Genomic DNA, 27612 nt, shown 5'->3' with positions numbered 1-27612 from the left:
CCCCCCTCTTCACCGAACCCACTATAAGCCTCGCGAAGAAATTAAAAAATAAATAAAAAAGAAAGAGAGAGAGAGAGAGAGAGATGAGTAGAAGAGGAGAGACTGGGATCGGAATCGCCGATCACGAAGCGGAGGGGGCGACGGCGCCTTCTCCGGCGGAGGTGGGGATGAGGAAGAAGGAGATCGGTGGGGAGGCGGAGGAGGAGATGTCGGTGGAAAAGGCGTTCGAAGGGGAGAGAGTGCCGACTTGGAGGGAGCAACTGACGGTGAGGGCGCTGGTGGTGAGCTTCTTCATGTCGGTGATGTTCAGCGTGATTGTCATGAAGCTGAATCTCACCACCGGGATCATCCCCTCCCTCAACGTCTCGGCTGGTCTTCTCGGCTTCTTCTTCGTCAAGTCCTGGACCAAGCTCCTCGAGAAGAGTGGGTTTCTCAAGCAGCCTTTCACTCGCCAGGAGAACACCGTCATCCAGACCTGCGTCGTCGCCGCCTACGGCATCGCCTTCAGCGGTATATATATATATATATATATATCCTCATTTCTGCAAATCATTGCTTTCGTTTTCATCGGATCTCTTTCAATTTCTAATTTTAGGGTTTTGTTCTTGCTTTCCTTTTGAAATTTTTTTTTTGATTTGATCTCTTGATTGATACCTTTGATTTGTTATCAAAAAAACCCGAATCTGGAGAGGGTTTTGAATTTGGTGAGGATTTCGTGGATGTTTATTGAAATATGATAAAATCAGGGGGGTTATTTGCAAAATATGTGTTTTGGTTTTATTTTTATTTTTTATTTTTAATTTCTTTTCTTCTTTCTAAAATTTTCTTATCTGTTTGAAGATTTTCTGATGAAAATTTAGCTGAGTTTTATCCAATCTGAAGAATTCTTTGATGTATTTTTTTAAACAATGGGGGTTTTGCTTGCTATTTCTATTTTTTGTTGCTTTTTTTCCACTGAGAATGAAATTTATACATAATTAAACTTTGATTTTACTAATAAAGTTGCTTACCAAAAAATTTCTGTTTATTTTATTATTATTTTTGGTTTATGATGTGACCGGAGAAATTGTACTCTCTAGGGCTGCTTCTTAAAAGCTAGTGTTACTTATCATATTGTTTTTTTTTTTTATTTTTATAAATATGGACAAATCTGTAACTTTCACCTATATTAAATAAGGTATCATCTAATAATTAAATTTTAAATTTCTAAAAATTAGGATCATCTTTGACTTTTTCGTCTTAATGTATGAAGTTTTTAATTAATTAATTAATTAATTAATTGGAGTTTAAATCATGGGCTAAAGTTTGTTGGAGAAGTGAGAAACATTAATTCATTTATTAATTTTGATAATTCAAAAGATTTTGACCAGATGAGTATTGTCCGAGATCCAAGGACATTAGTCAGTGTAATTTATATATATATATATATTTTTATATTTTTTATTTAGTAGTTTTTACTTGCTTTACACTAAAAATTTAATTAAAAAAACAGTGTTTTTCTTTCCTAATATGTTTTTTTGGTGTTTTTAATCGTGGATGGCACGCTTAACCACCGCGCGTGGTTGTGTTGTTTGTTTGGTGCGATTTGGATGTTATTCACGGTTTCTTCTGGATTCTATTATTTTAGGATTTCTTTTTCAAATTCCGTATCAGGAATGCTGCTTTTGGACTTTAGGAATAAGTTGCGCCCAAGTTGTTAACTTTGTTTTTTAATCAGTTTGCGCTGATCCCAAGGCAGTTTACCAAAAGAAATTTCACGTTTTGTGCTCCTTAATTTTAATATATTCATTATAAAAATTAATAAAAATGTAATACCGGTTTATATATGCTGGTTTTTTTTTGGCACGGTTACACCTTGTTAATACACCTTTTTAAATATGTTAACATTGGATATAATCTGTGAAAAAGATATTTTTAGATTTATTATTACAAATTGTGCAAGTTTTGTAGGATACGTTTTCTGAAAAAATGCTCTATTGTTTTATTTCAATTGTTCTTGTAGTTTTGATGAAGTAAATTTTATTTTTATTGATTGATTGATTGCCAGCCCTTTCTCTTGGGATGTTAGTAAATATGAAAATTTGAATCTAACACAAATATTAAGGATTACAGGTTGGTGGCAGATTCTTGTAATGTGAATGGTTTTGGATGATTATTGTATTTTATTTATTCTAATTTTTGTAGTCTTGTCTATTAGTAGTTCTTCTAAGTCTGACTGTTTAGTAATAATAAAATGGTATTAATTCTTTGTTTCTTATCATTATTTGAGAAGCAAGTGGACTTAGGGATAAGTCTCTGATGATGCAATCCTCTAATTATAGTCTTCTTAGGGATGGATGGTCAGCATTATTTGCTGGATGGTCCACATTATTTGCCGAGCTCCATGTGGAATTGTGGATGTCATTTACATATTTAAATATTAAGATATGATGAAATATTTACGACTAACAACTGCATAGTTGTTTGAAACGTATTTAGCTTAATTTAGTTTTATTTAACTAAAATACTTCTTACTATTTCTTATTTTATTTGATATTAATTGTAAACCATTCATTAAATTACAATTGGTGAAAATTTGTTTCTCAATTATAAACTTGTCTTTATTTGTTTATTTATTTATTTATAAAATGTCACATTAAAAAATTTAGAGTTTTATAATATTCCAAACTAGATGATAATCTTTTATTTTTTATTTTTTATTTTATATTTTTGATAACTGTAAATCACAAACTCTCAAACTTTTGAATTGGGAGAAATTCAAACTCTTGACATTTGGCTCTCGTTAGGAGGGGAGTAATGACCAACTCTCTATATTGTAGGGTTGGTTTCTTTTATATTTGGTTAGATTTGTTATTTCGATCTAAAATGCTATATTAATTATTTCTGTTTGCTATTCAATTTTTCATTGTTTTTGCTTCTGTTGAGACAAAATCCTGTTGGACCACGCCTACATGCTCAGCTTTATTATTATTCTTCCTCGAAAGATGATATGCATGAAGAGTGTGACCACATAGGCGTGGTCACACACTTAACGTATATCCTGGAACAGAGCTATTCTATCTTCTATTTATTTTCTCAGTATATAGATTCATCATTTTATATGATTTTAAAACTCTACATGCCATTGTAATCACCTCGGGATAGTTTACCAATGTAGCTTGTGAAATACCAACCCAGTTGCTAACTTGTAGACCCTGGGCCAGTTCAAGTATAGCTTGAGGCACTATATGCTTTATGGAAGTTTGATGACCACCTTACTGGATGGGCTTCTCTCATCTTGCCTTATGAGATGATATTTCTAGAGTTTTACTCACAGCAATGTAATTTTATTATAGTCAATTCATTGTGGTTATTATTATCCTTTGCCGAATATCTGTGATCAAATACACCATTTAAGAAACTTGGCTGTTTTATTCCTTTGTCAAATTTAATTGAGATCACTGCAATATCATTGGACTTTCATGTGCTGTAAAATTTACATTTACGTTCCGCTTAAACTTCGCATCTAATTTGAATTATGTGTACATTCTATTCTGATGCATTCGGAATGATTTTTTCTTCATTCTCTAATTGCAGCTTTGTGTACTCTGACATATTCTGTAATTTTTACAATAGGTGGGTTTGGAAGCTACATCTTTGGCATGAGTGATAGGGTTGCAAGCCAAACAACCGAGTTAAATGATCCACAGAACACAAAAAATCCTCAAATAGGATGGTTAATTGGGTTTCTGTTTCTCGTAAGCTTCCTTGGGCTCTTCTCTCTGGTCCCCCTAAGAAAGGTAACTAGAAATTTCAGAATGACTCATTATATATGTAGAATGGGATCATCCACGTCTGTTCACCATCAAATGTTCTACAGGTCATGATTATAGACTACAAGTTGATATATCCTAGTGGTACAGCTACTGCTCATCTTATCAACAGCTTTCACACCCCAGAAGGAGCCAAGCTAGCAAAGTGAGTGAAGTACTTCCTTAACAATTTCTTTCTTTTTTCTGTATATTAAATCTGCTAAAAGAACTGGTTTAAATTGATGTAAGCTTATACATTTTGCAGGAAACAAGTGAAGGCCCTGGGCAAGTTTTTTGTCGGAAGTTTCTTGTGGGGATTTTTCCAATGGTTCTACACAGCTGGTGATGACTGTGGATTCCAATCCTTCCCTTCCTTAGGTCTTAAAGCTTACAAAAACAAGTAAACTCCATAAGCTTCAAACTTGTGTCCTCCCATCTTAAATCCTACTACAAATGTCTAGTTTATACTATTACTTATTGCTGATGCAATTGCCTGTGCAATTATTTACAGGTTTTTCTTTGACTTTTCTGCAACTTATGTTGGTGTTGGAATGATTTGTCCATACATTGTCAATATATCTATCCTTCTGGGAGGAATTCTGTCGTGGGGGGTAATGTGGCCTCTGATAGGTGATAAAAAGGGGAGCTGGTACCCTGCAACGCTCATAGATAGCAATCTCCATGGTTTACAAGGTTACAGAGTAAGTAAAAAAATAATCCTTATCTCTCATTAAGCTCCACATTAACTCCTCTAACTGTTTCAATTGTGCAGGTTTTCATTTCCATTGCTTTGATCCTTGGTGATGGTCTCTACAACTTTGTCAAAGTTCTATGCCGAACAATCCCTGTTATCATTGCCAATGCTAGGAAAGGCCCTGCAACAACACTACCAATTTCAGAAAATGGCACCCCAACTACTACCGACGCAGTTGGTACCTTTGATGAACAACGACGGATTGAAATGTTCCTCCGGGGCCAGATACCAAAGAAGGTTGCATTTGTAGGCTATGTTGCCGCTGCGTTCATTGCCATCTTCACCCTCCCTCACATCTTCCCACCACTCAAATGGTACTACATCGTAGTAGTCTACATTTTAGCACCAGCACTTGCTTTCTGCAATGCTTACGGTTGTGGTCTCACCGACTGGTCCCTCGCCTCCACCTATGGCAAGCTTGCCATCTTCACCATTGGCGCATGGGTGGGTGCCTCTCATGGAGGTGTCCTTGCCGGCCTTGCAGCCTGCGGAGTAATGATGAGCATTGTATCAACTGCTTCTGATCTCATGCAGGATTTCAAGACCGGTTATCTCACTTTAGCTTCTCCAAGGTCCATGTTTATCAGCCAAGTGATTGGCACTGCCATGGGATGCATTATCTCTCCTTGTGTCTTCTGGCTCTTCTACAAAGCTTTTAAGGACCTCGGCGAGACTGGAAGCCAGTACCCTGCTCCATTCGGTGTTGTTTATCGTAACATGGCCATACTTGGTGTTGATGGCTTTGGCTCACTGCCCAAGCACTGCCTCACTCTTTGCTATGTCTTCTTTGCCGCTGCCATTGTCATATGCTTGATCAGAGATTTTGTGCCAAAGAAGTTTGCTGGTTATATTCCACTTCCAATGGCAATGGCCATTCCATTCTACCTTGGTCCATACTTTGCCATTGACATGTGTGTCGGAAGCTTCATACTCTTCGTCTGGGAGCTTGTGGATAAGAAGAAAGCCGATGCCTTTGGATCTGCCGTCGCATCTGGTCTAATTTGCGGCGATGGAATTTGGGTTCTTCCTCAGTCTATCCTTGCTCTGGCAGGAGTGCAGCCACCAATTTGCATGAAGTTTTTGGGCAGGAAGATGAATGATAAGGTTGATACTTACATTGCAGGTCTGTCCTAATATTATTAATCCACAATGACAGCAACCACAATGATCTCTTTGTGAAGAAAGAAAGGAATGGATTGTGGGTGTATAAGTATTTTTTAAGTGATTAGTTTGAGTGTGGTTTATGTTGGATGATTTGTTTCAGTTTCAAGCTTGCTTGCGTTCAGATGCTTCTTGATTAAGATGTACATAAGCTTTAACTTATTGGAAAAATAAGTCATTTAGTTTAAGGTAGTTATCCTCTTTGTTTTAGCTATGATATTATATATATATATATATATATACAACAACGGCGCACGCATCTATATTTATGTATATATTTAAATAAAGTGAATAGTGTACACATAAAAGAAGGGGAAAGATTTGATTTTTCTCAATACTCATGATTACCGGCAATATTGTTGGTACCTGGATTACATAATTCCTAAATGTAAACTTTTTTAAAAATAATTAAAATGAAATTTTTATATAAAATACATAAATTAATGAGTAGTTGTTAATACAAAACTCACATCATCTTGTATGATAATAATAAAAAAAAAGTATATTATGTTCAACAATAAATATAAATGCAATTTTTCACATAAACCCACATAAAAGTGTATATTTGTGATTATATAAGATCAGAGAGAGAGAGAGAGAGGGTACCATGAGTTTTAAACAGTGGAACAACGGGAGTGATAAGTATAAACACAGGTTTAAATATATTAAGATGTGTACGATGAAGGTCATGGATATACATCCTTTATCCTTCGCATCAGCATCAGAAAAAGAAATAATTTCATTCAAATTTTAAAAATACTTGTTTCTATTGGAAATATAAATCCTTTTATCATTCTCGTCCAAAACAGAAGAAAACCATGATTTATTTATTAGAATTAAATAAATATCCAATATAAAACACCTTAGGAAAGAGATTTTATATAACATAAAGAACATATATAGAAAAAAGTCATTTTCAAGCCAATCAAAACATCAAAGATCATTTCAGTGATTGGTAGGTAAAATAACACTTGAGGATGACGAGGAATATTTAAAAATGTAATAATCTAGTTGCTTTACAGGGGGTGGCATGTCAAAATCCCATATAAACAGAGCTCAAGTAGGTTCTCACTTTCTAAAGCCACAGAAAAACAAATCTGAAATCAATTGATTAACTATGCCATATTATAAATATAAATGCCTTATTATTCACGCAAAATCAGAAAAATGCATAGCCTGGTTGAAGATGCATTGGTGAATATTTAGTAAAAATATAGCACTGGATTATTAACTCATAATCCAAAACAAGTTCCAAGAATAATGGTGCATTATCATTAATTTCTCGGAGGCCAAAAAGTATAGATAGCAGCAATACAGACAAAGGATGATGATGTTCAACGAATTGGAGCATTTTACCTGGAGCTAGCTCAGGAAGAGGGACTTGTCGCAGCTGGTTTGGGACCTCCAGTAGAATCACTTGGACTTGCAGGTATCGATGATGGTGGGACATAAACTCTGGCTTTTCGGAGGATCTCTGCAACAACCCAGTGCTTTCGTTTGCTCAATGGTCTTGAAGGATCCAGCCTAACCTGAGAACAATGAGAAATATAAGCGAAAACATTCAAGTAGGCTTACAGAAGACAAGCAGAGAATTTGAAAGTTCAATATGCCTGGAGCTAAATAGGTGTTTCTCACCATTGCCTTAAAGCTTCAAATCAATGTTGACTATCCAATCTTATGTGATGATGTATGGCAGGGGAAGCAACCATATGATAAGAATAGAAAGACCGATGAAGAATTTTGAAGTTTATTTTTTAAGGTGCTATTGATTATATGATAAAACAACACTGAACTTCCTTATTAAAATTTTTGTTCAATTTTCGCCATGTAAACTACTGTGTACAGAGGCTACACATATGTTCATCACCTAGATGAATACCAAAACTTAGTAAATGAGATTATTCAAAGAACACAAAATCCATATTCATTTAGTATCTTGTGTGTCGGATGTAACAATGTTGTCTCTGAACAGTTCCCTAACTTTCCCCTCCCCTTATTTTGGGGCATACCTACTTGAGGCTTTGCAAGAGACTGAACTTCAACTTATGAAGGCATTTTGCTTGGTGTAGAAAACCATTCTAGTTTGGGAATCTTCAAATACAAGAAAAGAACATGATACAAGTATAAGGAAGACAGAAGGAAAAAAAGGCACAAGCATGCAAAGCTTACCAAGTAAATGAGGTATCATGAAAACTGAATTATTATCTTTATGCATAAGGATAATAGATTACCTAGTAGATTTATAACATCATTTAAGAGCACAACGAAGTACAGACCTTGATAATTCACAAAAGAGGATTTTATACAGTCGATCTCAAAAGAAATGGCATAATAATCAAAATCTTTCAATGCATCTAGCATAGCTTTTCAAGAAAACCCATTATGAGAACTGAAACAGTAACCAAAGTCTCAACTGAAAATATAAATTGGTGACGTTAGTATTGCTCATGAAACTTCTTATCATTAATAGTTATGTTAAGGATGGCTATCACCAAAATTTCTGGTTGAACACAAGCATTAATCTTTCAATGCATCTAGCATAGCTTTTCAAGAAAACCCATTATGAGAACTGAAACAGTAACCAAAGTCTCAACTGAAAATATAAATTGGTGACGTTAGTATTGCTCATGAAACTTCTTATCATTAATAGTTATGTTAAGGATGGCTATCACAAAAATTTCTGGTTGAACACAAGCATTCATTACGGAGTAAATTGTTTGTCCACCAAGACGCAACAACACAGAATAGGTAAAGTCAAGGTTTTAGTTATCCAGCATCATACATCTTCAGAAAGATTTAAATTGCCAGCTTCCTAATTTCCCTTTCTCCCAAAACAACTTTTCCACATGAAACTTCCGTTAATACTCAAAGAACAAAGAGCAAGGCAAATATTGTTCTTTTCAAGGGCTTAACTTTCCATAACCTACATCTAAGCAGGTTATCACCTAACATTACATGCACATACTAAAAAATAGATTTCTGTCAGGCTCGATGAATTAATTAATAATTCACCTTCCGTTGCGTTTTAAGGACACACACATAAAAGTAACTCCCACACAAATTATCTGAAATTATCCAAAGACCAACATTTTCTTCAGCCTTTTCTTCGGTCATTTATCAGTAGATTTTTTTCTAATTAATAATGTGTTTGAATCATATATTCAAGATACATTAAACAACTCTCACACAAATCTTCCAAAATTCTCCAAAGAGTAAACATTTTCTCAGGATTTTTTTTCCTAAACATTTATAGCTAATTTTCACCAATCCAAATGTCCATCTTGTAAGAAAAAGAGAATTCTATTGCTCACCATCTCTACTATAGCTTATATGGAATTATTAAAAAGAAAAAAACACTTCTCAGCGCTTCTCACAATCTCATTTATAAACCCATTAAACCTTTCAAAAATCAAACCGTGCTCTCATTGCTCCCACCAATCAATGCCAAAACCATCAAGCAAACCAATGGACCCAAATCAACTGTAGAAATTGAAGCAACGATCTTCTCAAACAAAGACAAACTAATTTAAAAAAAGGGAAAAAGACCAGAAGATGAGGGGATTAGATTACCCGATCACCGATGCTGCACTCGTTGTTCTCGTCGTGGGCCATGAACTTGCTGGTGCGCTTCACGTAGCGATTGTAGAGCTTGTGGTGGAAGAGGCGGTCGACGGCGACCACGACGGACTTCTGCATCTTGTTCGACACCACCATCCCCACCACCGGCTTCATCTCCTCTTCTTCTTCTTCGTCTCTCTCGCGCGATCTAACGTAGCTAGGGTTTCCAAAACCACAACCATTCTCTGGGTTTAGAAAGCGCTTTTTACAATCACACCCTCCTAGTTTTCCATATCCAAAAACACCCCTGACTTTTTCCATATTTTCAATACACTCCCCAACTTTTGTTTTCACATAACCCCCTATATTTCATCGTAATTAGCTCATTTCGAATTGTTTAAATTTTTCCCTTGACTTGCTATATACAGGGTTTTTGCAAAATGAAACTCCGACGCCTGAAAAATAAATGACAAACATGAGAAAATGAAGATAATTTTTTAATGAATATTTCCATAATAAGGTAATAAAAAAAATTATTACGTAAAGGATTTACACTCTTCCAATTTTTTCTAATATATACATTCCTAAAATTACTCAAGAATTTCGCAACATGAACAATCTCAAACTTGCACCCCACAAGAAATTAACTAATAGTTTACTTGATTAGCACAAAATGATGCTTACACTCAATGTTTATCTAAAGAGAACATGCTACATCATCAACAGTTACAATCATTTCGGTACACAAGCATTCTACGGAGAATACCAATAAATGAATGCCGAAACCATCGGAACGATCTTCAACCATGTCTCAAAATGCCGTCGATCATAGAGTTCTCGTAAATAAAGGCTTTCTGTGGATCAATAACCAGTTTCAGCTATGTGGCCAGTCCAAAGAAGTAATGGGAGAATCACTTAAATGCCAAGATCCTTCTGCCAATTCATTGAACAGTTGATTCCAACCCCAACTTGAGTAACCAAGGAAAAACCAATAGTCACTAGCAGATTGTTTTCCTGATTTTATCTCCTTAATCGATAAACTTGTCGCTACCGCATTTCCAAAATAAAGACCTGCATGAACTGTTGTGTACCCTGCTCGGGGATTTTGCACTAAGCTAACAAGAGGTAAGCTATCGACTACAACTGGACCCCCGTATGAAAGTGGAGCAAGCTTTATCGACTCTGTCTCTGGGCTAAACTCTTTGAAGATGTTCCAGCTTATTTGCTTATTGATTATCAGACCTTGGAAGCCCTGATCTTTGTCTGCTGTTACTATGAGAATTGTCGAATTATTGAAAGGAAATGAATTCAGAAGCTTGTCAGTTGCTGTGAGAACAGACCCAGGAACCACACGTTGATCATAACTTAAATTATCTGCAGAGTATCCATTATCTCCACTGGTCCGCTCGCTGATTATGATTTCATTGAAGTTGTCTTCCAATGGAGAAGATGTATCACCAAACATGTGTGTGCTCTTGCCTGGCTTCGGTTTTTGGGTCCACAACAGACCTAACATATTTAACGTAATGTTAGATAATGACATCATTTAACGCAATTATCCAAAATCATTTCTCAAACAAAAAGGACCGATGGATGCATTGCAAAGTAATAGAAGATGATAAGAGAACCGACCACAACTGGATCGTTCATCAGAGGCAAATATATTGAAGGGGTCATTGTTCCTGCATAATCTGCCTCAAATGCATCTTAACAACAAAATCTATGGAAGTCATTGTTTTTCACACTGATGCATGCAATCTTATAGAAGCTGTACATGCAAGCAGAAGAAGGATGCAGCTATGCCTGCAAGCAAAAGTAGGATGCCATATTTGAAAGTTTGCCCAGAAAGTTGTGGCATGATCACACCACCTCAGAATGAGTAAGCATGTTGTGTCCCATCTAATTCAACTAATTAAAGTCACTCGGTGAGATAATGGAGATGACTAAAAGCTTGAGCAAGCGGAGTCTGGAAAAAAATCATTCACAACTAAATAAACAGTTCACTGAGGCCAGTCAGACAACAGGAGAAAACAGAAATGCAACAAAGGGATCAACAGAAGAGATCACTCATCTCCTTGATCTCCATGTAATAAATATATATGAGCCGACTGACACAAGTAATTATAACAAAAAGAACTCTCTCATTATATGTCCTCTATAGAGATTGTAACCAACATTTTGAAGATCTGGGCATTAGTGAACTTAATCACATTTGAATATCATACTCCTTATCAGAAATATAAGTCACCTAAATTAATTTTGTTGAAGTATGCGTCACTCTGTAGCTTCTACCCGCACAAAATCTGTTCCTTTTGTACTTAAAAAATTTTAAAGCAACCCCTATGTATAGACATCAATGATACAACTTTTTAACCCATTGGTCCAAATATGGTAGATCTTAACTAGCTTGTTTAATCATGTGCGTGTCCTCCAATGGACCTCCACAAGATCAATATGAAAGATAGATGAATGTGCAACACTATAACTTCTTGTTTATTTAACTTGATTATTTTATCATGTGCATGTCCTCCGATGAACCCCCAGAAGATAAAAATGAAAAAACAAGGTGAATTTGCAAAACTGTACCTTTATGCATATTTAAATGGTGAGAATTGCTTCCATGAGAAATCAAGAACTCAATGATACTACCGACTGATAAATAACCTTCATAAGATATAGGCTCCTTATTTCCTGCTGGAAATAGAAATAATGTTGGATATCGCTCTTCCTGTACCGTCCAAATTTAAAACAAATATAAAAAATGTTAACTGAATATCAATCTGGAAGAACATTAACTAGTTTAATGAAAAATGAAAAACTTTGACAAAAGAAAACCATCACATTATGTACGCGTCCTTCAAAGAAATGTTACTTAGAATGAGAGATATTATCATTCATTATTTCTTATCCAAGACATTATTTATTTGAGTAAAAATTGAGGATTAGCAACAAAGACAAGCAACTCAAGCTTAACTAGAGATATATTAGATCTTTAAATGGTGAAATATGTATTTTACTTGGACTCCAGTCACACGAAAATGTTGACTATTAGGACATGTCTTCCAACATAGGAAATTCCATGGTAATAAAATGCCTCAACTCCACACTCTTTTCAGCGATACAAATTGCAACTGGAAGATTCTAAACAAAACATTATCCTTAATCCCAACTCACCCTCAATACCAATCCAAGAACAACCTAGAAGATTAATGAAACATAATGATTGCGATTAGTACGGTTTCCTTGTCCACCCTGTTTGATAGATTTTTATTTGTACATGGGCACCATTTTTAATTATTTGGTCTCAGTTTTTATGAAATTCAGCTGGTGGAAAATTATCATAAAATGCTACCTTCCTCATTTGACCACTCTCATAGATGCTTCTCTTATTAAATGCAACTTCAAATTAGGTTCACAATTCAGCGTTCATAGAAGAATATCTGAGCATTTGTGTGCATATTGTTAGATAATGAATCAAACACATTCCCTGAGCTCAATTCATCCCAAAAGCTTAAGTTGATAGGATGAAAAACCTACACTTATATATCTATATCCATATTTACTAAATTAATGTGGGACTATTAGTTATTTTAATACACCCATTTGGTACCTGTCAGTCAACTTCAGCCATCTACATTACAAACAGACCATGTAATCAAGCTTTTGTGTCATGCTAGATGTAAACAAAACACCTTATATGGAACCAATCCAACCCAACAGCTTAAGATGATAGGATGACAAACACAGACTTACATATTCAATTCTATATTTATCAATTTATCCGACGTTGTTACTTTAGTAAGCTCCTTTGGTACATGCCAATCTATTTTAATTAACCACAACGCAAACAACCCAAACTAATCAAATAAAACAATTGACCAAGGTCTGATATCATGGTAGATGAGGTCTTAAAACTCTAAATATTACCTAAGTCTAAAATATCTCCCTATTGTAGCTCTTAAAAAATCTCATAACTTAAAATCAACTTTCAAGACAAGTAAATCTACTTAGTCCAATGTCCTTCAATGCACAGATCTATTCTTCGCTCATCACAGATAAGATAGACACAACTTGATCTTAGCCATTTGAAAAACCAACCTTCATCTAAGTTGATAGTTTTTCATCACTTGGAAGCCTTGGACCATCTTTGGTGCCACCACTTTCAGTCAACGAGCTCATAAAACCATCCTCAGCTATATCAATCAACTGATAATCAGTATGGTTAGCATGAGGAACATCACAATCATGAGCCATAATGTCCTCATGCTTTATTAATTTAGAGATGTCTATGCCAACAAAGTGACACTTAGTATGGCTACTGGTCTTTGAGGTTGAAACATCCACAACCTTGTAAGGCTTGTTCTTGATATTCTTTCTCATAGTTCCTGCTAGATGAAGGTACATCTTCGATGCCCCAGCGTCAGCCTGGGATTAAAAATAGTGCTCCTTGTCTAACATAGTACATCTTAAATGCCCAATATCAGCCTTGTCTGACATAGTGACCATTCCTGATTGCTGAGGCAATAACAATACAAGAGTTACTCTCCTTAAAAGAGGAAGGGGATATAACATACCAAGAGGGTGTATTAAATGGTTTGTTAAGACAGGGAGCCAGAGGAGGAAACTAGGAAAGAGTACAAAGATATATGCAAGAAACTATTGCAAACCTTAGATGCAAGAGATAAGATAAATCCATTTATGAATAGGTTACAGAGAACTCCACAAAATGTTGTAGCGTTTTAAATATTGAAAGTTTTTTTTTTTAAGTTGCATTTATTCATGTGTTACGGTAGTTGTAGTGGTTACAAGGCACCTCTTTATGTAAAGAGGAAGTTGGGTAAGTTAGCTTGCATCCCTTGGTGTAATAAAAGGAGTTATAGTATTTATAAGGCATCATTTCATGTTTAAGAAGAAGTTACAGCTTCCAAAACTTTAAACTAGGATAAATAAAAGTCTTAGAATGCTAAATGAAAATATAGAAACTTGGAAAATCTTCTTATTTTCAAGTGCAACAACAAACACATTCTTCATTCTTTAAGGCTTACTTTGTTGTGTGCGACATTGTAAGAGTATTCTTTGTATCCTGAAAACTTAGCATTCACTTTTAGCACATATTATAAGGGGCTAATCCTCCTTTATGACAGTATTTCATGCCTAGAATCCAAAAAGTGCATCTTGTACTCTTGTCTGTTGAGTGTTCCATTAAATCCTCCAAATTCTACACAAAATTATAAAGAGCAAAACCATAATGTGGCTGGCTTCAAAGAAGAGGAAAAGCAGTGGTAGGAAAGAAAAGGGACCATAACAATAGGCTCCTCAGTTATGACTTAGAAATAGAGAAGTATTGTGAGTGGGAACCAACCAATTGCCACTCTAGCATATTGATACGGACCAAAGCCAATTACAATGTATGCTTCTTAATAAATCTACTTGGGTCCAATATCCTTCAAAATGCACATCTGTTCTACGCCCTGGCAAGCACAACCAAATCTTTGCTTAAGGTAAAACCATCTTTGATCAGAGGTAGGTTAAATGGTAAAATCATATAACAAGTGTTACCGTTTAACCAAGCTCTAATACCATGTTAGATAGTAAATAAAACATAGTATCCGGAGCCCGATTCAACCAAAAATCTTAGATAGTAAACTGAACATATTATCCTAGCCCAATTTATCCCGAGCTTAGGAAAACATATTTGGTTTGTATCTAACAAGATATAAGACTACCATACAACTATTGAACGAAACCTTTTGAAAGACAGTGAGCAAGAATTAAAAAGAAAAAAAAAAGAAAAAGAAAAAAAAGAAAAAAGAAAAAGAAAAAAGAAGAAGAAGAAGGATATTTGATGAAGTATATTAAGTTTAAAGATAATAGAATAAGTCTCAATCTAATAACTGTCACTTTCAAGTTCCTTATTTTTTAGGATACTTTAAATGTGGCAAGATCCATCATTCTATCTAAATAACAAAATGGAAGACATCAACTAGATGATTCCGCATTTTACAGTCATGAACATTTCAATTTACACAGGCAAATTTACTGGCCATATGTATGTAGGAAGTGTTTTCTTAACAACTAATCAAAAGGAGAATCCAGTAAAAAAACTTAAGTTCCCAAAGAAATTAATGGTGCAACTTTGTAAAGTCAATCATCTGATATGCACATCTGATATGCAAACTATTTTATAATGAAAGTAAATCGGAAAGTACAGTTCACGGATGACTACCTTGCCCAATGGTAACAAGAATGAACCACAGTCATTCAGAGAGCAATCCAGCAAATAAATAGATGGTAAACCAATTAATGTGTCCTCATTGTTCTCTGCACAAATAACACAACAGTGATTAACCTAAAGTCGATAGCACAAAAGTCCACTTTCCTCTTTAAGAATTTACAACTGTGATTTCCAAAAAAATTATAAATAAAGGAAATAAAATAAGCAACAACTTTCCATGATAAATTTACAAAAATAATGGGAGAAAAAACTCAAAACACACATTATCAAAATTTTAACTAATCTGAAATTAAAAATAAGAAAGAAAGGCGACCTCATGTTACCTAGGTTGCATCAAACTAGTATCTTTCTATCAGACTATTACTACATATGACAAAATATATACCTTCCTTGGGCAGACTAGGACAGTCCAAAACCAATCAACAACCACATGCCACTGCATCTCATTTATCACGATATTAAAACAAAAACAAAAGCCCACTTGAAATTATAAAGGCTTTCAGAAAGTAATAGGTGCCTGGATCAAATGCATGCATGTAAAATAATAGGGACTAAATTATATTCAACCAGTGAGAACAAATGTCTAAATCATGCAAGTCCTTCATTCTTTACATGAGCATTGAGCAAATTGTGTTCATCCTCTATTTTCCTTTATTTTTTATTTTTTTATTTTCTGAGAATATAATACTTAGGGTGTTTCTTGTGAACAAATCATCTCATTAGCAAAGAGATCAGCTAATCTTATAGCAATCAACCTAACTGTACTTATTTGATTATTGTGCATTCCTTATAACAGCATCCAATAAATCAGTATCAAAGAAAATAAACATCTATGCAACATATTAAAAACATCAAAGAACTCTCTGTTTATACCTTGAATGTTTCTTGAGTTCCTTCTCAGGGATTCATTCTTCAACAGAACACTGAAGCTCTTAAAAGCTCGATATACTTCACGCACAACCAATTCCATTCGCTGGCAGAATCCACACCAAGTAGTGCTAAAAAGCACCAAAACGTCAACATTGTAGGCAGGTCTGAGATTTTCAGTATTGGATGTCTGCAACTTACCTTTGGTTTCACAGTGCTTAAAACCTACAATGAGTTCACAGAAGGTTTTTGCTGTCACTCTAGGAATAGAGTCAGCCTCACGAAAATCCAAATTTACAAAAGGTGGGTGCGGGGTCTCCCTTGAATCGGCAAGATACGCTTCTGATTTCTGGTATGGTGTAAGGTTTCCATCCAGAAACTGATCAATAAAGTTAGCTATAGAGGAAAATGTAGTATTTTCTTTCTCAGATAAGACATAATGCTGTTGTAAAAGTGGATCAAGAAGAATCAAAGATGGGATCTTTGAACTCGCAGTCATGGTTTCAAGGAACTGATGATTACCATCAGAGAAAAAAAAAGAACCTAAAAAGGGTCGATGTTCAACAAATGGCTCACTTGACCTAAACATTTCCATCGAACCTTTAGCATGTTCTGAACTACCTTCTTCCACCGAGACAACTTGAGATGTCTCATGAACCAAATTTTTAGCAAACCCACTGGAAAATACTTCACTTAAGCTGTAATCAAAGTTATGCACTTTCTCTTTATCAGTATGTTCTTCAACTAAAGGTGACTTCTGACTTGACTGAGAAGAATTATCTACAGAACAAGTGGATTCTGACACTTCTTGCTGACTAACTGCCATATGCTCATTATCAGTAGTACTAGTACTACTTTCACGGGAGGGGACAACCTCCTGATTTTGCAGAAGATCACCTTCCATATGAACTAATTCAGGTGCTCCCTCATCATTCATGGCAATGTAACCTGACAAATCACTGCTTTGTTCAGTAGATTCCTCTGTCTGTTTGGAATTTTGATCCACTAAGCTGACAGCATCACTCTCAATCATCTTGTCAGGTTGACTGTGCTCTACTGTATGTGATAGCGATTTATCAACAACTTGTACATGAAAATCATCTGATAAGAGCTGAAAGCCAACTTCCTTTGCTAATAAACTTATTTTGGTTTCCTTGGTCTTCACAGCAGGTTCTCTTCGGTGAAGCAGTTCTGCTAGAATATTATAGAACTGGCCATGCTGAGCTTGAGAAGCTATGTCGTCTAAAGAGGTATTTTCACCTTCATTCATTATCATAATAGCCATGTCATCCTTAAGTTTCGCAAGCTTATTCACAGGAGAAACCTTACTCTTCATACCACTGAAGGGATCTTTAGTATTCTTGTGCCACACACCAGAAATGACCTGCGCTGATGACGCCCTAGAGTTATTATTCACTTGTGTGGAAAGATGACAATCACGTGCAAACTGCTTAAAAGTTTCAAGTGCCAACTTGCTTGCATTTTTTATTTCTGAGGATGATGATGACCTATCAACAAAAAGAATAATTGAAGGTCTGTCTGCTGGGAATGCAAGCTGAGAGTTTTGGTCAACAACATCTAGCTGAACCAAACAAGAAATTAACATAAATCATACTATAATGTTAATACATATCACTGCATAAGATGTGTAAGACAATCAAATGATTTATTGAGAAGTGTAAAATACCAGTTAAACGTTGAGAAAACTCTGAAACTTCAGAAACCGATAAAGCAATCACAAGCAAAAATCATAGAAGTCAAAAAGTCATGTCATTCACCAATTTTGACCTGAGAATGCTTAATCTCTCACATACTATATTGATGATTAAAAACACCTTCATATCATGTATTTTAAGTGGTATTAGTGCAAATTATGGGCTATCAAAAATAAAAATATCACAATATCACAAGATTTTAGGAACAGAGATGCAGAGTATATGGGAATTTCTACATTTCTTGTCCATTATCAGATGGCCTGCAATGAAAAACTGAATTTACAGGCAAGGTTGGTGGAGAGCAGGAGTGAAAACAGTATTTCCAGGGTCAGGTGCATAAGCATTGATTGCTTGAAGGGTATCCAAACAAAAAACACTTCAAATTTCTGTAGTGTAATTCACTCCAAATAAAATTTTCAGTTAAAATAACAAAGAATAAGATGTTTAAAGTTTAAAAATATATGCAATGTTAGAAAATTGTTAGCATGGGCAATAAAACTCTATCAGCTAGAAATTTAATTCCTCTCAGTTATTATGGCAAGCTAGCAAACGAACTCTAGTCCTTGGGATTTGTGGTGTTTCACCATTTCAATACCATTTGAAATATGACCTATAGGAAGTCGTTATATTGTGGGAAGCTTGATTCCTTCCTTCTTCGACCTTGAATTACTTCTAAGGTAGGAAGTTATTCAGAAAAGGAAAGCCAATAAAAGGGAACAAAATTAACTGCAACTCTTTACGCACCAATTGTTTTATATGACAAGAATGACGGGGCAAATTAAAGCACAAAAAGACAATAGGCAAAAAAGACATAGCAACAATGAAGCCAAGTTTCATGAAAACAGTAAATACCATACAGTATAACAACTTAAAACACAGTTGGTGTCTCCCAAGGATTATCGGGGTTATTTTGCTCCACTAGAATGTCGAAAACAATTAAGAAAATCTAAATACAGAAACGACCATTGCATTACCAGTAAACTAGTACTGAAATAAGAAGCACATACTATATGAAAACCTACCTCCATGACAAGGGAATCATCCATCTTCAAGACTGCATGTATATCATCTACTTCCTGGACCACCTTTGAACAATTAGGGCATGCAGGAAACGGAAGTACAATCAACCATGTCTCTGGATTACTAACACCAAGAAAAGATAATAGTGATGTTTCTGTGACCAGGCCAAATCTTTGCCTTTCATGAGAAAGAGAATACTCTTTTGCGGTTGACATAAATTTGGTGAAGAAAGACTCAAATCGCTGAAATTCTTGCCGAGTGCATGACAACCCAAGGCCAGAATCTCTAGTTTTAGTTCCTTTAAAATCACTTGCATTAACCCAGGTGAATTCTCCAGCCCAAGGACAAGTGCTAAGACCCATTTCAACCCGACAAGTTAACTCTTCATTTTCCAAATCCTGTATTTGATCCAAAATAAACTCATAATGCATTGATATCTATTTTAGTAGCAACCTCAGAGTGAAGTTCATTCAAAAAGGACAAGCCACCTCATGAATTTCCTGATTATCAAGTATGACAGTTCCATTGGCATCCCTATTTTGATCATCAAGAAGGTCCCCAACTGATATAAAACAATGTTAGAGCACGAAAAGTAAGCTTAGTCAAGGCTAACCATTTCAGACTTCAAAACAGGGCAAGTAATTGAAAGCAAGAAGTCACAGTTTAAACAAATAAAATCACCATTAACAAATTAGGAAGTGTGCAAGAACATATAGGGAACTTAAAGAGATTGGGTAACTAAAAAAATTTGAAGTCCAGTATGAGTATTCCTTGCAGATAGAAAGCAAAAACTGAAGAACTACAAAGACTTGGCTTTGGTTATATTTAAAAAAAAATAAAAAGAGAATTTTTTTTATCTCAGTATAGATAATAGGAGAAGCTAAATCCCTTTAATTGCAGCGAGCAAAAACGATGAACATAAAATAAGCTATACCGAGATGGATGACAGGAATTGCCCTTTTTAGTTTGTTAATGCATTTCAAATATAACCTGATTAAAGTTGGTATTGGACTGAAATTTTGAACAGAACAACATTGTGAGTTAAAGAAGAAGAATCACATCAATCTTTAGGAAAATAGCCAGCAAAGCAGTAGAAACATCTGAGGAAGTAAAGTACCGTTCTCTGAAAAGTTTTGCATATACATGTCATTCCCATTGCTTTCGTTCTTCTGTTTATGCAACAATTTAGTTGACCATCCACAAAACTCAAGGAGAAGAATGGCTTTGTCAGTTGAATGATAAAAACTATCAAGGTCTTCCTTAGTCTGAAGGTGTTTCAGACGAAAATCTTCAAGTCCGAGTGGCATAACCTGATAAATTGATGTTAATATATTACGTGCACTGAGCCGGCCTCTGTACTTGTATGCCATAGAATGATGATAGTACAAAAATGTGATTCCTTCATTAGCACCAAGAACATCAGCTAGTAGTTTATCATAATTTCTGTAAACAACCATTAAGCTCAGGTGGCCAAGCTCCTCCTGTTTAATAGCAACCAAATGAGAAATTTCCTTCATAAGGGACCGAGATTCACCACACCCTACACATAAAAAAATGTAAACAACAAAATTCAATATTAGATATATCCTAAACCAAAACGAATGTTGAAAATCCTTATGATTTTAACAGCCTCTCTCAATTTTAACATCCTCTCTCGATGATGTTCAAACTCTATGACAAAATGAGCAATTTGTTTTATTCAAAATTTCTAGACAAAAGAATTTAATGAATCAATGATGCAAAAACCATTTCCTCAAAGGAAGCCAAGTTGTTAGCTTCTCAATGCAATGGCCATAAGACATACACCGGAGAATATTAGAAATGGAGTTCACATAAGCTAATTGCTTTTTTGAATTTATTGCTAATAAAAGCATATGAATTAGTTGGCCTTGGGAAATGTGGAACACCTGCAGGCTGCAGCTATGAGCTTAGAATATCCCAGCTAAATCTTGTGTACAGGAAGATGGATGAAGCAGGTTTCTACACCAAAGAGTATACATAGGAAACACTCCAACAATAAATCCTCAAGATTGAATTAAAGGATATTAGTACAACAGTCTTGCAACCAATCATCCAAAAGAATTTATTAATTAAAGAAGAAAGACCACATATAATGCGATAAAGAACAGTTATGTTGAACAAGATGCCAGACTAACCTCATCAGCCTACAGATTTCAATGCAAACAATTAGGAAATAAATGTTGGTACCAAACTTGGCTTCCTTATTATTTTACAAGGTAAAACTGCATTAAACTTTAAATCAAGTGGCCATAATTAAAGGAAGAGAACGCATTCCTTCATGAACAAATCCTTAACTAGAAGCTAATATCAACTAATCCAATGATTGTAATCGTTAAAGGACCAGAAGTAAACCTTACTAAAACCAATCAATTAGTTTAGCTAAAAGTAAAATTAATTTGTTTAACACTTAGGAAAGACTAGTGCTCAATCTGCAAGGTACCCCCTAATCTCGCTTTGAAAAAAACTGCCTCATGGAAAGGCTCCACGAAGGCACTAGATCGAATAGAGAAACCAATAAAAATGAAAGGACAAGAAAGGTTAGTGTGCTTTACCATATCGATCAATAGCCCTTTAGCTAGAGTCAGTTGCTTGTGCCTAGTCCCATTGTGCAGATGTTCAGCAGTCAACTTAGTCCTTCCAAAGCATATATGTAACCAACTTACAAAAAGTTTGATTTTCGAGTTTAGATCTAATTTTATACATAACCCTGACTCCCAACCAGCCCAACTTTTCACTAAAAGCTCTGATTTGATAATTTGGCAAATCAATTTTGGCTGCATAATGGTATTTACTGATATGATTGGGATATATTGGATATCTGTAAAGAAAAAATTCATTGGTTCACAAGATGATGCTAACTGTAATAAACAGTTCAAGCTTTTTTCATGGCTTGGCAAGTCTATCAGGTTCTTGGGACCCTAATTTTCAAGGACTAATTGGATGAAATTACAGACATATAAATGTTTTCTAGACCCCAAAGTGAACAGGTTTAGATTTAATTGTATTAAAATATCAATGCCTTCTATGTCCCATCACTTGAAGCAACTTATAATTCATAGATACCATAATGCAACAGGTATACATATTCAACCAACAACCACAACCTGCAGGCAATTAGAATACACCAAAAACGAAAAACAAACAAACAAACAGGTTTGTCCACCATACCTATATATCTATACAATTATCTTTCTTTGACGCAGGGCATCACTCCAAAATAACATACATTCCAAAAGTTCAACATTGCCTCCAGTACCAATAATGCCCAACCGAGGGTCCCCCTTTCTTTATCATATCTTATGATGACTTTAATTTAGTTGGCAAATGTTAGAGAAGGTCTTCCATGAATGAACAAGTTCATATTCAGTATATGATGATCACATTAAAGAAATCAAGTTACCTCCTTTCTCATTATTTTCTCTATAATTCATCTCTAATTCCATTCAATTAGAAAAATAACTAAAGAAGCACCAATTCTACTCTCTGATCAGCGACCAAACCCATCACCCAATACCAACAACGCACTGATTGAAAATGGAAAAAAAAAAAATCGAGAAAGGAGCACAAGGGGGTGAGAGATGTTACAAGGGACGGTGACCATGAGAAGGATGTGTTGATGAAGGCGGATCTCAGAGGAGAAGTTGCGATTAGTGAGGAGCTGCCACTGCGGCACCGACGCCTGCTCCCTGCTGCTGGTACCGCGCTGCTCATAGTCTCCGGTGGTGGTGGCGGAGGAGAAGCCATTAGCGGAGCAGGAGGGAAGGAGCGACGCGAGAAGGATGACGTTGAAGAGGAGAAGCTTGCGGGAGCCCATGGCTCTCTCTTGCTTCATTCCATCGAGATTCCCAACGACGGAGACGATATAATTGCTTCATTATTGTGGACGGGCTGGGCCCGGGCTTGATTGGGCCTATTTACTAATTTTTAGAATTGTTTTTACACAGAAATTTGCTTTTTATACCAAGTAAATAATTAGTAGCGAAAATTACTGTTTGCCGCTCATGATATTCAAAAATCCTTAAAAACCCCTCCAATTTTTGCACACCCCGGACAGCCCTTCTATTATAGTTTAAATTCCCTTTTACCCCCTATCGGTCACTTGAAGTGGATCCATGTTATGAAATTCTATTTTTGCCCTTGCAAATAGTGGGAAAAATACCGCCCAATCACATCATGTCCGACCTTTATGCATACAATTGTGCATTTTTTTTTTTGTCTTCCTGCTTGCTTTTTGTCAAACAAAATTTAGAAGGCTCATTACATCTTCTTCTTGTTCTTCTTCTTCTACTTCTTCCTCTTCTTCTTCATCTCATTTGGTTTGTTCGATTTGAGTTCTGTCGGTTTCCCGATAAAGTGAGAATTTCTTCGTTGCTCTCAGTTTGATTATTCTGCAGGAAGGGAGTAACAACTTATAAAAATGCAGGGCTGTTATGGAGAGTTTTTGTGCTATTGCTAGATACAACGGGGAGGAACGAGTGTTAATGTTCACGGCGCTGACTTCTTGGAAATCAGTATTAGCTGAAATATGTGAGCGATGGGGTCTCGATATTTCCCGTGTCAGGGTGAAGTTTATCACACCCGATGGACATAAAACAGTTTGCCCAATAGAAAACAAAGTTGAATTCCAGTGCATGTGTCACGTGTACTCCATCTTCAATTGCGCTGTAGTCGATCTTATTGTTGAGACAAATGATGTGCCATTGTCGTATCCTACTGAAAACGATTTCTTCTCGTTGTAAAGTTCTTCTCTTTTATGTTTATGTAGTCGTAGAAGTTAATTATTGTTTAATTATCCAATTTACCTTTTACATATATTACGTTACCATTTACATGTTACTTTCTCCGCTTAAATTATTTTGTTTCTGTTTAAATATTTGCTTTATCGTTTAAATTATTTACTTACCATTTAAATATTTTTGTTACTGTTTAAAACATGTTTAGTTACCGTTTAAACATTTTATGTTTCCGTTTAAAACATTGACCTTTTCCGTTGAAACTGAAGTGTTGACATGAATTTAGATTCTGCGAGCGCTCCCGTTCCACCTCATAGCGACCCTGACGGTGTGGTATGCCTTTCTTCCTCGTCAGATTAATCTCAAGTGTTGTCGTTAGATATCAGACAAAGTTTTCAATGTGTTTTCAGTCGTAGATCTTGCAATGAAACTGTCACCAACTAGACATTGTAAATAAACAATTATTTAAAAAGAAAATAACTTATTTGAGTGTCAACTTTTGATATTTAACCAGAGATATTGCCGTTTAAACGTTTTACTTAAACATTTTGAGAATCAAAAACGGTACTGTAAATAAATAAAAAGTTATATAGAAATTGTAATAATTTACACAGTGACAACGATATTTAAACAATAACAAAGATATTTAAACAAAGACAATGATTTTTTAAACATGGAGACACTTTTATTTAAACAATAATTTTGAAAAATAAACATAAAACTAAGAACTTAAACAAAGACAAAGATATTTAAACAAAAACTATGATATGTAAATGATATACAATGTTATTTACACGGTAACTCTATTGTACAATATTATATATCAATCTTTTTTCTCCCCTGTCGACGAATCCCCCTTTTCAGTAATGCCGGCTGCGCTTTCTTCCTTAAGTATGCGGTTAATATACTTTAAGCGCAAGTAAGGGACGTTCGCTTGCGGTAACCGTAGTTTTTCACCATCGAGCAGTTGTTCGATAAACCGCATGACATAGACGGCACAGTCGACACTTCCTCGTTTCTGCCTTGGGGTGTCAGTGTCGTGAACAAGGGGGTAGGCTAGAGTCGCCGATTCACTGAGATCCATATCGACACAATAGTTGAATAGTCTCCGCTATCGAGATTTAAAATTTGATGTTAGAATCCCGACTAAAAGAGCACTATTTATAAAACTCTAGTTATCAAAGCACTTGCCATCTCTCCAGCGTCTCTATAGCATCACCCATTAACTAGGTTGACCACCATAATCACAAGCCTGCGACAATAACCATATATTAAACAGTATTAAGACAAATTTAAGCGGAAAGTAAATTTTTTTAAATGGTAAACTAAATTCTTAAACAGAGACATAAATATTTAAACAGAAAACTCATATTTTAAACAGAAACAACAATTGTTAAATAGATACATCAAATGTTTAAATACAATCCCATTACTTAAACAAAAACCTCATTTTAAAACTGCAACCATATCAACGTAAAGGGAAAACCTACATTGTAAACATTACACAACATAACAATCGAAAAATCTCTTTCGATCGTGTACACAGACGAAATGAAAACCAAAAGAAAACCCTAGCCGATGAATTTCCCTGCAGACTTCAATATCATCCAATAAAAACAGAACCACAAAACAACACCGAAAAATCTCTTTTTTAATAGAATTATTTAAAAAAAAACCATAAACACAACTTCTTCAACTGCGTCTACCTCGGCTCAATACCTTAAACTGCGAGCTGATGAAATACTGAATACTTGAGCTGGAATTCTTCTCTGAACAATGGCGGAACGCGAAGTTCTTCTTCGAGACAAGGATGCCCAGGCAGAGATAATTTTGGAAATGGAAAAGCTGAAGAGGCGAAGAAAGAAAAAAAAAGTATAACCGGCGCCAGTAATGGTTGTCTCTAGGGATTACCCAAAACAATAACCCCCCACTCCCTCTCAAACCGTACACATGATCGCACTGCCACAACTTCCTATGCGAGGGGTAATTTCATCCATAAAATTCAAAAGTAACTCTGTTATAGCCATTTACAACTTTTGGGGGTTTGAAAATCATTGACTTTAAAAAGGAGGATGTTTTATGGATTGCCAAATTAAGGGGGTATTTTTGGCAATATTGTAAAGTTAGGGGGTTTTTTTTGGCAATTTCCACTAATTAGTATTGGTACGCTGCAAAAAGTGTTTCATAGGGATTTTCATTATCTAGAGTTTAAAATACACCAGTATTGGTCCACTGCGAAAAGTGTTTCATAGGGATTTTTATTATCCAGAGTTTAAAATACACCGGACGGACACATTAGTGTCAAAAATTTTTTTTAGTTAATTGAAAGGACTTGTAGCCAAATCTCCGATTTCATTAGGTGAGTGCACACAAACTGGACGATCCCTTCTTTTTTTATTTGTCACAAATTCATTTTCTTTTTTATATGTCATTTTCTAATATCAAGAAGCATTTATTATTTTTTTTCCAAAATTACTCTTAACACTCTATTCAATTCTCTTCTTGGAATTAAATATGAGAGAAATGTGAAAAATAAATTAGGGGTAATTTTGGAAAGATAACTAAGTTTTTATAAAATTTTGTGAAATAATTAAATTTCTTGGTACGTAAAATTTAGTTAATCACGACAGATAAAAAGAAATAAAGAGAATAGTTTGTCCACTTTATTATTAATAATATTATTAATTAATTCAAAATTATATGCATGCCGCAAAGCACTACAAGTAAAAACGTCGATTTCAAAACCTTGTAGAAAAATTATATTTGAGTTTGATTTCTTTTTTTTTCAAATTTTCTATATATATCATTCTGATGTTCAACCTTTGGTTATCAAATATTAATTATTACATTAAATAATTAAATAATTTCTAAAATTAATCTTTCCACCCCTCTAAAATAGCTCAAGTTCTTATTCTTTTGAGTATTTTTATTACAACTATTAATATAATAACTGTATACAAAATTATATTAAAAATAACTATAATTCAAATGGTGTATGTATACAGCTTATATAACCATCAGGTAGAATATATATATAAGTTATATAACTATGAAGCAGAATCTCACTTACCAAAAAAACTCATTTTATGCTGACAAGGGCTTTTGGTGCTTTACCATGATAACGTCACAAGCAAAGCAATATTTATGATCAGTTATTAATGCACTCTAGTGGGTATTATAAAGAAATATCGTGCTCTTCTCCATCTAGCAAAATTCAAAAAAAATAGTTTTGGATAGAGTTTGTAGAGTAGCTTCATTATTTAATTCCTAAAGATATGTCCACATGAATCTATTATATGAATGGTTCATGTAATATAGGGACGTATTATGACATAATTTGTGAAATAAAATAAAATTTTATTTTATGAGCTCACAATTCAAAAAAAAAAAATTTAAAAAAAAAATTATACATGTATCTACATAAAGTACATACTTTATGGTGAATGGCTTGAAATAATAAAGGACTACCAGCAAACAGTACTTGTGATATTTTATTAGTGTACTCTAACAAGAATTATAAAATAATCTGTTTTTGCTCACCACTTTTGTTACAAAGAAAACCACATTCAATGATATATTTCTCAAGTTACTGTTCACATTTGATAAACAAAACATGAAAGAAAGAATAAATGCACTTCATTAGGGCAAATCAGCCCATATAAATATAATCATGGTGTATACATAGTATGTATATACATATAGATATAATATACATGAACAAGTACTCTAACACACCGCCTCAAACTCACAGTGAGGC

The 27612-nt window shown here is 34.9% G+C and overlaps 3 protein-coding genes across 4 annotated transcripts; 1 reads left to right on the top strand and 2 right to left on the bottom strand.

Moving 5' to 3' along the window:
* The first annotated feature begins 39 nt into the window (after positions 1 to 39).
* On the top strand, positions 40 to 5894 carry LOC120250145 (probable metal-nicotianamine transporter YSL12). Its single transcript, XM_039258929.1, has 6 exons — positions 40 to 510; positions 3616 to 3779; positions 3860 to 3957; positions 4057 to 4191; positions 4303 to 4492; positions 4564 to 5894. The coding sequence occupies exons 1-6, from the start codon at positions 84 to 86 to the stop codon at positions 5677 to 5679; spliced, it is 2130 nt and encodes a 709-aa protein (XP_039114863.1). The 5' UTR covers positions 40 to 83; the 3' UTR covers positions 5680 to 5894.
* Positions 5895 to 6955: 1061 nt separating this feature from the next.
* On the bottom strand, positions 6956 to 9501 carry LOC120283763 (30S ribosomal protein S17-like). Its single transcript, XM_039290492.1, has 2 exons — positions 9277 to 9501; positions 6956 to 7235 (listed from the first exon to the last, which is right to left on the bottom strand). Exons 1-2 carry the CDS (start codon positions 9436 to 9438, stop codon positions 7074 to 7076), a joined length of 324 nt encoding a protein of 107 aa, XP_039146426.1. The 5' UTR covers positions 9439 to 9501; the 3' UTR covers positions 6956 to 7073.
* Positions 9502 to 9812: 311 nt separating this feature from the next.
* On the bottom strand, positions 9813 to 22958 carry LOC120249405. Of its 2 annotated transcripts, XM_039257894.1 has the most exons (8): positions 22708 to 22958; positions 20219 to 20641; positions 19590 to 19663; positions 19104 to 19499; positions 16373 to 17948; positions 15491 to 15585; positions 11851 to 11992; positions 9813 to 10773 (listed from the first exon to the last, which is right to left on the bottom strand). In XM_039257894.1, exons 1-8 carry the CDS (start codon positions 22952 to 22954, stop codon positions 10139 to 10141), a joined length of 3588 nt encoding a protein of 1195 aa, XP_039113828.1. In that variant the 5' UTR covers positions 22955 to 22958; the 3' UTR covers positions 9813 to 10138. The 2 variants fall into 2 exon arrangements, with proteins under 2 accessions (XP_039113828.1, XP_039113829.1); XM_039257895.1 differs by lacking the exons at positions 9813 to 10773; positions 11851 to 11992 and adding an exon at positions 12197 to 13779.
* Positions 22959 to 27612: the final 4654 nt, after the last annotated feature.

This window comes from Dioscorea cayenensis, chromosome 19 (genome assembly GCF_009730915.1).
Source record: "Dioscorea cayenensis subsp. rotundata cultivar TDr96_F1 chromosome 19, TDr96_F1_v2_PseudoChromosome.rev07_lg8_w22 25.fasta, whole genome shotgun sequence".
Taxonomy (NCBI): Eukaryota; Viridiplantae; Streptophyta; class Magnoliopsida; order Dioscoreales; family Dioscoreaceae; genus Dioscorea; species Dioscorea cayenensis.
Note: the sequence above shows the minus strand (reverse complement) of the source record. Positions and strands in the feature narration are given on the sequence as shown.